This window comes from Cnephaeus nilssonii (assembly GCF_951640355.1).
Source record: "Cnephaeus nilssonii genome assembly, chromosome: 1".
Taxonomy (NCBI): Eukaryota; Metazoa; Chordata; class Mammalia; order Chiroptera; family Vespertilionidae; genus Cnephaeus; species Cnephaeus nilssonii.
In genome coordinates this window covers 21,049,935-21,060,906 of record NC_137072.1, presented here as the reverse complement: position 1 = coordinate 21,060,906, position 10,972 = coordinate 21,049,935, and the positions used below count along the sequence as shown (strand labels likewise).

The window sequence follows — 10,972 nt, the reverse complement described above, 5'->3', positions numbered from 1 at the left end:
CATTGATTTGGCTGCTGACTGACGTCCATGTGCAGTTACACTGTGTTTACAGTTGTAGGGAATCAGAGCAGCCCACTCCTGCCACTGGCCTCACCTTCTAGGCTAAGAAAGGCCCACTGATCTCCATGTTTCTCCTCCCATCCGGAATCAAAACCGCTTGGGGATGAATGATCCCAGCAATGGCCCCAACACACGCTCACTGTCACAGACATTCCCAGTCATTACAGCCCGTTCCTCAGCCGCAGTGCCCTGCTCCACCCACTGCCACTCCTTACCTGTCACCCCCTGAGGACCACCTCATGTTATCCTATCTGAAATGTGAGCAAGATCTCAAATGCCTCCCTGTCAATAGCTCCCTTGCCCTAACTTTCTTCCTCTAAAAACCTTGCATTTTAAATATATATTTGATTGATTTCGGAGAGGGAAATAGAGATAGAAACATCAATGATAGAGAATCATCGATTGGCTGCCTTCTGCATGTTCCAAACTGGGGATCAAAACCTCCCCCAACCCTCCCCCATCCTGACCCTCCCCCGGCCATCCGGCCCCTGGTGGTGGTGCAGCACTGAGGGAAGGAGGAACGGGGGAGGCGGGGAACCGTGAGGTGGCAGGGTGCCGAGGGCAGTGTTGGTGTCTGGTGTCTGTTCCTTCCACGTCTGGACCAGTGACAGTCACCTCCTCTCCCAACCCCACCGGGGCCTTCAGGCCTGATCGGCCTGGCCCTGATCAGCCCCGATTGCCCATCAGGCCTAGGGACCCCACCTGTGCACGTATTTCATACACCAGGCCTCTAGTTTACTAATGAAATAGTTTACCAGTAGAAGGCAAAGGTCTAGTTAGTGAGATGATTCAGGATCAGCTAAAGATAATCTTAGTACTCAGTATTTAAAATTTGTTTGCAATGGAGAGAAACATAATCAAGAAAGAGGAACAAAGAATCCACCTTGTAAGTCATCAAAGTGCTTTATTCTGTAAAGCCCGGCTCATGATGAGTGTATTGTTAGCACTAGGAGATACAAGGCAAACTTCCTCACTCAGTCCAAATAGTTTATCAATAGAAATGAATGACAGAGACGGTTACAGATGAAAATAAAGCATTTTGTAAACTAAAAGCATACAGAGATTGGCCACAAAGGAAATAGTTACTCAAATAATGTATGTGTACCTTATCCTTACTTCAGGGTCTCACTTTTGTAGTTTTGGGTCAAAGAAACTACAGTATAACTTCAGAACACGGAAAGTGACTAGACTCCAGAATGAAAAGTGGGGGTGGGGGTGGGGAGGGTTTGGGGACCAGGTCCAACTTGCAGCAAGTCACTTTTGTCCTGGAAGTTCCTATTATCTATATAATAAAACGCAGGAGGAGGGGGAGGGAATACAGATTTAGACAACCATGTCACAGCAGTGTGAACATCATCTGTTGAGGAAAATAATCTACATGAAGTCAGTAGGTAACAGCAGGCTGGTGTTGCCGTGGGATTCCAGAGACACTGATTTGCTACCACCTTGTGTTTTCTGAAGTAAACCAATACCATGGGCACAGTTACAATCTTGATAAGCCCTGAAGTAAAGTTACCGGAGGAGGCAGTATGAAAGGGGGTGTTTGTTGAGTTGTCAGTAATTATTGAAGGGTGGATTTTTTTCCTTTTCTGAAACTGCCTACAAAAATCATTTCATGTTTTAAACAAAGAATTTCAAAGGCACAGCTTTAGCACAGTGTATAAGTTGATAACCTATTCTAAGCAAGGCCAGTATTTTAGCTCGACGCCTTTCAGAAAATGCTGGGAAGTTGGTACATACATGATCGATGTTGGAAATGTATAACTTGATTAAACACAATCAGCACAGTTTAGGGCAATGAACTTACATAACCAGATTTGGATTAAGCATTAAAAAAAATCATTAGGTTGATAAATGTACATCTGGAAGAAACAAAACAACCCTTTTCCTTTCACTGTAAAAGACTGCCTACCATATTCTTTGAATAAAACATTCACCCCAAAACATGACAGCAGGATACACTTCAAAATATGACAAACATTATTTCACCAACACTGTAAAATGACTTTACATGTAAACTTCAAAAATCACATGCTGTACATTAAATTTTTAGATTCAAAAATATCCCTGTTTTCCTAATAATGTAAACAGTAATATTGAGGGTTTCAGTTAAAGGGATAATTCATAACAAAATACCATTGCTTAAACAATGGCCAAACATAAATATCTTATAATTCAGATTTGTAATCAGAAAAGGAGAATTGAGAGTTCTGATGTTTTGCTCACAGTCCCACCATGGGAGATGTAGAGACCATTGCCCCAAACTATGCACTTTTCAGGTAAGCTTTATTTTTATTTTGTAGCATTAATGCCTATGTTGCAACGTAAGTGTAACAGTGAGAAGCTCCAGGCAAGAAAAAAAAAAAGTCAGCTGTTTTCCTGGATGTATTTACTGAGTGACAATGTACAGATAGGATCACTAGAGGCATCAGCTTCTTGCTGGAGGAGGGGTGTTTGTCCCGGGACGTCGGAAGTCCTGACACCGTGCGGAGCAGAGCCCCGATCCAGGACACGCAGGAGATGCCAGCACCCCTCTGTCCAGGGCCAGGGGCTTGGGGCCAACTGTTAAGGAGTGTCAGCGTGCGTGGTAGGAGTGTAACATTTGTGGTTACGTTTTTTTTCTTTAATCACCATCATTATTATTATCATTATTATTATCTTCATTATTATTATGAATACTGTCTCACATATTTCAACTCCGAAAAGTAAACTGATCCACAGTTTATCGTGTGATGCCAACGTGGTTGGTCTGACATGCATTTCCTTTTCCCCTCCCCCCTGAATCAGCTCGCTCATTCATTCATTCATTCATTCATCCATCTACAGTTGGAATCAGAAGGTTGTTGCCTAAACACACTGACTGAAGCTGATCTGGTTTTCATTAATTCATTAATTAATTTTGAAGATGCACACACACACACACACACACACACACACACACACGCACGCGCGCGCGCGCACACACACACACACAAGTCAGAAATAGCTAGAATGATGCTGGGAAATATCAGGTAGCTGTTAAAGCAAGTAGCTCCCAAATCAGTCATCTTGGCCTGAAGATGTAAACGAGGAGGTGTGCTCACTGAGTTTGGTTTTCCTTTTTCCTACACCAAAGCCACCTCTGTCCTTCCCACGCTCGTGTCCGTCTGAGATGTGCAGGAGGTTACGTCAAGATGTGGCCAATAAAGTCCAAAAAGCGCTTTGAATACTGTTCTGGGTTCACGGTTGAGATCTCCGCACCAGCCTGGGCAGTTTTAAAGGAGAGGAATATTGATATAATTACTACTCAGTAGCTAAGGCAATTTCCGATTGCAGCTGAATATAAAGCTAATAATTTTCGAACCTGTGCAGGCTCTTCTTAGGAATCTGTGTGAAAATGAGGCAGAGTGGCAGGAACAACAGATGCTATTATCACATACACGTGATTGCTGACTTAAAACAAAATCCAACTAGCCACGTTTGGGATGTTTCTGCCAAACACGGGACTCTGTGTGGCCTGCATTCAGAAGTCATGCAGACAATATTTTTGGCTTTTGAGAAAGCAGTGTAGATACCTTGAGAATGACAGAAGAAACATCAACACTTGGCTACAGAAAAACTCCAATGACAATGATGTAAGCATTGTGTTCATTTTTCTGGATCGGGTAAGCAGCCGAGTGCTCGAAAACAGAGTGGCACAGTCCTGGCTCTTTCCTCGAACCCTCACTGGGAGAGACAGCGCTGCCAACTGCGTGTCCCCCGAGGGCGGGCTGGCCGCCCTCCGCACATGGCACGGGGTGCCCTCGTTCCCCTTCAGAGACCTGCTCGGAGCAAGGATGCTGGGCCCCTGCAACACCTGGGTGGGGGTTTCCTACTTCAGAGGCAGGCAGACCCAACGTAGTCACGGGCCAGTTTCCTGAGCTGCAAAGGGGAGGACCGGGGTTTCCCTGGGTCCCCAGGTGCTGTTGTCAGACACCCAACACAATGGGGGGTGTTATTTCCTTATCTGGCCTGGGCCACTGGGATCGCCACAGAGGAGCCCAGGCATCAAAGGCAGAGAATCGTTCCCAGCCGCACTCAGCCCATCGTTCCTTTTCTAAGAGTGATGTCTTGTTTCTGCAAACTGCACACAGTTTCGGGCCATGTGGTATGCTATGGGGCTGAGCTGGTGACTTACAGGGGAGAGGAAATGGAGCTACCTTTGCTGTGGTACATTTCCAATTCCACCTGGAATAGCACAGTAGAGCAGATCTGGGGAGGGATGGGCACAAGCACAGAGCATCTCCCCAGTGTTCAGCCTGCTCAGCTCATATATCCCCCCGCCCCCAACAAAATCCACTCAGCAAGGTGCTAGGACCCCTTTATCCGTTGGGGGAACTAAAGCTCCAAAGTGTGTCCTCAAGGTCACAACAGGGAAAGGTGAACTAGGGATTCAACCCAGATCTATGACTTATTTAGTGCACCTGGTGGATCTGTAGCATAATGGATACCAACGACTTCTGAACCTCAGCCAGGCAGATGGGGTTCACTGGTGGGATGCAGGGGGGAGGGGGTGGGGGGGGCAGGGGGAGACTCCCACAGAACAGGGGGCTGGGCCAGGTCCTGGGAGCAGTCCCATCTCTGCCACTCTCTAGTGACGTCAGCCTGGCAAGTTACCACTTCAGCTCTCTCCCTCAGTTTCTCCAAATGCTAAGCAGGATACACCAGTACCCTTCCTAGGCTTGTCATGGGGATTAACAAGTTAACATATGCCTGGAATAGTGATAATTCTGAGCAAGCACAGCAAAGGTGAGGAATTAAGAAAATTAAACGTTGACCTTGCACTAGAAAGATTTCTGTAATAGAAAAAATACAATTCACTGTGTGTGTGTGGGGGAAATATATACTTCCTATTCTGGAAACGTATAAAGCAGAGAATAGTGCTTCCGTTCTGAATATTTCATATTAAAACACTTAACCATCTTCAGCACTTTTACCTTTGAGACATCTTTCAAACAAAGAAGAATTTGTATAGCATCCTAGAGATGCATGTGTCTATTGAGATCCCCGGTATGGAAGAGTCACACTAAGTTCAAGTGACCTGCCCCAAGCCTGGCTGTGAGGGGAGCGGCTTTAGCATGGTGGTGCACTCAGACCTTCTTCAGTAAACAAGAACCATCGAAGGACTTTGAGCATCAGGAGCAGCCTAGCCTGGCTAGCATGGCTCAGTGGTTGAGTGTCGACCCATGAACCAGGAGTTCAGGGTTCGATTCCCGATCAGGGCACATGCCTGGGTTGCAGGCTCTATCCCCAGTAAGGGGCGGGGGGGCGGTGCAAGAGGGAGCCGATCAACGATTCTCTCTCATCATTAACGTTTCTCTCTCTCTCTCCCTCTTCCTTCCTCTCTGAAATCAATAAAAGTATATTTAAAAACAAACAAACAAACCGAGCAGCCTGGAGGACTCAAGGGCCCAGGAGCAGGGAAAGAAACAAAGCGAGATACTTACGCCGTGTTTAACTGTTTTCGCAGCGTGGGCAGCTTTCTTCTTCGCGTCATAATGGGTCAGAATGTCAATAATCGCCATAAAGTACACCTCTTTCCTGGGCGAGTCTGTAAAGGACGAGAGCAGAGTTGGGTACAAATGGTAACGCGGGGAAAGGCACGAGCTGCAGATGGAGGGTGAGGGGCTCAGGGGCGGGAAGTGGGGAGTCCAGGCACAAAGGCATCAGAGGCTATTAAAGAGTCCCTGCAATTCCTGCATGTCCCCATTAAACAGCTAACTCTCGGCACCCACTTCCCTCTAAGCTTACAAAGTAAAAACAAAATAAAACATAACCCCAGGATATTAACAGTGGAGGGCCAAAGGCAAGAGTTTTTCTTTTTTGTTAATCTGCATTTTCCTTAATGATTGTGCATTGCACTGGTGTAAAGAAGCATTCTATTTTAAAAATACTCTATAAAACAAGTAGAAGCAATTATGCTATTTAACCCTTTTCTGCCATTATATGCTAACTAAAGGCCCAGTGCACGAATTCATGCACGGGTGGGGTCTGGCTGGCCTGCCTCAATCAGGGCCCGATCAGGGCTGTGCTGGCTGGGGGAAAGGGGCTGTGGGCGATTGGACAGCGGGCCCCACCCCCGATTGGGGTGGGGGTGCCGATTGGGGGCCAGTGACCTGGAGGAGGGGCCATGGGTGGTTGGCCAGTCGGCCCTGCCCCTGATTGGGGTGGAGGGGCCAATCTGGGTGGGGCTGGGTGGGGGGAGGGGTTGCAGGAGATTGGCTGGCCGGCACTGCCCCCTATTGGGATGGGGTGGGCAAGCAGGGCCTGGGGCCGATCAGGGTGGTAGGGGCCCATAGCGGGCGGGGCCTGCCAGGGGATGGGGCTGCGGGCTGATGAGGGTGGTGGGGGCCCATCGGGGGCATGGCCGGCTGGGGGAAGGGGCTGCAGGAGGTTGGCTGGCTAGCCCCGCCCCCTATTGGGGTGGGGGGATGCGATCAGGGGCGGGCTGGCCAGGGGGAGGGGCTGTGGGCCTATCGTGGTGGGGCTGGTTGATTGGGGGTGGGGCTGGCGGGGGTGGGGGGAAAGGGAGGTGGCGCTTGGCTGGCTGCCCTGATCTTGATGGGGTGGGAGAATCCAATCAGAGGCAGGCCAGCAAGGGGGAGGAGCTGCGAGGTTGGCTGGCCGGCCCCACTCCCTGATTGGGCCAGTTCACTGGCCACAGTGGGTGTCATAGCTACTGGTCGTTAAACTCAAGGACTTTACACTTTTCAATACTAGAGATTACAATTACCTTTAACCCATTCTTGTGCTCAAATCAATGGGTTGGGCCTCTGGAGAACAAAGCTGCAGGGCAGCATGATTTTAACTGGGTTGTAATTACCGGTGGATAATACACAAATCAAACCACTTCACAGGTAAAAAAGAGCTGATAGTACTGAGCTTACTTTCATGGCATTTAATTCCATAAACATCAATGTTTGGATCAAACTCCCCTGGAGCCAAGGGCGGGGAGCTGTTGAGGGTGTTTCCAGGACTGTCCGGCGGGGTTCCAATGGGGTGGGTGCCATCGCTTTCCCCCTCCTCGTCCCCGTCGTTCTCTTCACACTCCACCTCTTCCTGTTCGGCTCTCTCCACGTCGTGGATTCCCACCAGCAGGCTGTAGTCCATGAGCTTTAACTGGGCAAGAAACTGGAGGGTGGGAGGTGACAGGGTCAGTTAGGCCTTAAACAAAACCCTGGGTTTAAAGACAACAAGCTCAGAAAAATGCATACGGGGGGAGCTGAGTGAAGGATGGGGAGGAGGGTCTCCCCAGGGGTGGCCAGGAGCCTCCTTATGGGTTCTCAGAGTCCCAGGCTGTTTCTCTGGGCAAAAATGTAGCCTCGCACTTCAGGCTGGCTCAGTGCTGGTACTATTCTCCCAGAAATGCCAAGCGGGATGCCGAGCGGCATGCGCTTATCACGTCTAGACTGGATTATGCTAAAGAGCAGAGAGCATGGATGGCAGAAAAAGACACCGATGGAGTGAAGTGAACATTTCTCTCAGCAATTAGCACAGCTAATGGGGAAAAGCAGGGACCTCCCAAGTGGCTTGCAGCAGAGTCTCTCAGAACAGTTTGGGAGAGCACTTGGAATTCAGCACACTCCCTGAGGAGAGTGTTATGCTGTCCATCACAGTAACGGGAAGCCCAAATGTCCCAGTCAGCCGCAATGCCGTGTCCACCCTGCGACTGAGGCAGCCCCTCCTGCTCTGCTCGTCTCCTTCTCATGGAAGCAGGGAGGCCAGAGATGCTGAGGTGGTTCGCTCTCCGCGAGCCAGCACAGGCTCAGGTTCCCGGTCCCTCCCTCGCCCTTCCTCTCTCTGAAATCAATAAAAACATATTTAAAAAAAAGAAATATTCTCTAATTTCCAGGAAGTATGAAGGGCAGAATGCTCACTCGTGGCCCCGGGAACCTGGCTAGTTTGGCCCCATCACCTCTCAGGTCCACCTGAACCCTGTCCTTGTCTGCCCCCAGTTACCTCCCACTAAACCTTCAGGTCTCAGCTGCAGGGTCAGGGCACTGGCTCAGGAAGCCTGTCCTGATCCCACCCAGGCCACATCCCAAAGCCTGGGCCTGCATATAGCATTGCACATGTTTCCCTGATGGCGTGGCTCAGCTGCACTTTCATCTGGTCAGATTACTTGAGTAACTTCTGTCTTTCTCAAACACGCAGCCCATGAGGCCGGGGCTCCGGCTGTCTCTGCCCTCACTGCATTCCTACCTCCCAGGGAGTGACGGTAAGTGCTCAGGACCTGTTGAACAAGTGACTGAGATGCCTGCTTCTTCTTTCCCTGTCCTCCTTAACTCTCCCGAATCTCTCCTAACCCCTTTCTCCACAAATAACCACCCCAACCAAATAAAAAAGAACAAAGCAACAACGAAAACCTTGGTTTGAGACTCTAAGAGGTAGCACCTCGCAGAAGCAAAAGGAGACCATTTACAATTTATTTTTGCAGAACAGAATCTCTGTTTAGCATGTGGGTCTACTGTTTGATCTTCAGACAGTTGACTTTCAAATACACTTTCAAGTGTGTTTCATGTACAAAAGTAAGGGGCTGCTGTAATTAACCTGCTAAGGTTCAGACAGGGAAGGGGGGCCACCTGGGGCTGGACTGCTGCACCAGGTGGGGGTCTCCAGGCCCACGCCTTCCCCTTGCATCTGTGCTGCTCAGGCAGGTCCTGCGCTCCTTTCCTGGGCCGCCCGTCTGTGGTCAGACCACTGCGGAGGCTCCTCGTCCAGTAAGGAAACAACTGTATTTAAAAGTGAAGTTAGCTCCCAGCACCACCCACTAAACCACCAGTGAAGTGAAAAATGCTTCTCTAGATGAGAAGCTGTTCTCACATTCCCAGGAAGATCAAGGAAACCAACTGCAGGCCTAAATGGGTACTATGTAAGTTTTCAAGTCTGTGAGCTGAGACAGAAAGGGCAAAGACCAAGAACAGCCCAGGGCTTAGGAGTATAGGTTTTTCTGATAAGGGACACTCATCGATTCTTCTTTAATTATAGTATCAGATATTCTTAAAAATAAAAACTAAAAGAGTATAGATTTTGGAGTCAGATAGGAGATTAGATCTTATATCTCTCACTGTCTCAGTGCCTTGACAATGAGTTCACCTCTCTAAGCCTCAGTTATCTACACGAATAAAAGAGAAATATGCAAATTGATCGTCACTTCACGACACCCACCAGCCAATCAGGAGTGAGTATGCAAATTAACCCGACAAAGATGGCGACAGCCCCACCCCCCCAGCCGCTCCAGGCCTCTGGGCAGCACGCATGCAGGCGCGGAGTGGCCGGGTGGGGCGGGACGCCTGCTATGAGGGGAAGGCGGGGGGCGGTGGGAGCTACAGGAGCCGTGTTCTGGCCAGAGCAAAGACTGAAGGCTCCAGCTGGAGCGAAGACGGAAGGTGGCGGCCAGAGCGAAGGCCTGGGTCCTGGGTGCTGGAGGAAAACCGGTGCCGGCAGCCAGGGGAAGGAAGGCCTATTGCATGAATCTTCATGCAACGGGCCTCTAGTTGTAACTATAAAATGAGACAATACCACTCAACTCACAGGGTGTGGAAAGGATTACCAAGAGATAATGTAGCTGAGGCAATGAAACGTGTAACCATGGAAGCTGTTATCATAATTGTCCATGTTGTTATCATTATGGTGAAAGGCCTTTTTTCATCAAGTATGCAATTTAAACCACAAGTTAGGTGGGCCAGCAGGAGAAATGTGGAAACGCCTGTTGATTCACTAGCTCTTACCTTCACAAACTTTATTTTAAATGTGTTCTGAAGCAGAGTGAAATGAAATGTGGAAATAAACACGAGATTCTTATTAGGAAAGAATATCTGTTGGGTATTACAGAACTCCTGTGGACTGGAAGGTAGCAAGTTGAGAGGACAGAAAAGGGGTCAAGGGCTCCACTACTGGGGTTTGCCTTCAACTAACATAAAGAACTTAGCACATTTGCTCCGTTTCTGTTCATCCCTTTATGCTTTGCCCCAAATTTATTGATTTTTTAAAAGTACATAAGATTTCAAAGCATGAAGATTTTTAAATCTTTATAATCATTAGGTCCCCTGCTTTTCCTCCTTTCCAATTTCTTAATAATTACCTGAAGATCTTTGATCCTCCTCCTTTTCCCTCAGAATATCCCATCTAATCTGATTTCTTCATAATTATTTCTCCATTATGCCACTTCTTTGAACTAGTATCTTCCTCAGATCTTTACTAGCCCAATCACAAACTTTCCTAAAAACCCTTGTGGCAAAGAGCCATCAATAAACTTCCCTTCACAACGGATTTAAATTCACTTAATTTGTTGACTTCATGAACACATTTGCTTTACTGAATTACCTCTGCACATCTATGACATAGAATTAAAGTTCTAACCAGCTATATTTAAGAGTTATGTTTTATTACTTGTTAAAAGTTATAATAATCCTCCTTTGGAGCATTTATCAGAAAACAAAGTCTCATCTGTGCTCGCAACCATTTTTAATTTGCATTTTATATCAGAGCAGTTTAGGAGTGTGGCCTCTGTCAGCCTCAAACCCCAGACTGAATTTAGTAGTTGCCTGTGCTTGAGCAAATATACAGTGTCTCTGGACTCAGATTTCTCACCCATAAACTGGGATAATAGCAGCACTCGCCCTCAAGGAGTTGTTATAAGAGTGAAAGATAATGTGAAAGACTCAGGCTCTCCATGCTCTATAAATGTTGGCTGCCACCTCTCCCTCCCACCACTGCCAAGATTGAGAGGTCCTGTGATAGGGCCTTCCCAGACACCACAGGGAGAGCACAGTTTTGCGTTGTGTGACATCTGGATCCCAGCGTGAACCGATGAGAGGAGAGACCAGTTCTGGCTCTTCACCCGCATGATCAGAGTTGGCGACAAGCAGGTCAGAAGGCAAAAGCGATTTTC

The 10,972-nt window shown here is 48.1% G+C and overlaps 1 protein-coding gene across 2 annotated transcripts in view; it reads right to left on the bottom strand.

The window, feature by feature from the left end:
* Positions 1-485: 485 nt before the first annotated feature.
* Positions 486-10,972, bottom strand: part of PIP4K2A (phosphatidylinositol-5-phosphate 4-kinase type 2 alpha) — a 165,655-nt gene continuing 155,168 nt past the window's right edge. Inside the window, exons 7-9 of one of the 2 annotated variants that reach the window (XM_079770646.1) lie at positions 6,966-7,209; positions 5,526-5,629; positions 486-3,304 (exon numbers count right to left, since the gene is read on the bottom strand). In XM_079770646.1, coding sequence (XP_079626772.1) covers positions 3,224-3,304; positions 5,526-5,629; positions 6,966-7,209 — 429 coding nt within the window. In that variant the 3' untranslated portion in view covers positions 486-3,223. The remainder of the gene's footprint in view (positions 3,305-5,525; positions 5,630-6,965; positions 7,210-10,972) is intronic. The other variant, XM_079770645.1, reaches the window with a different exon arrangement.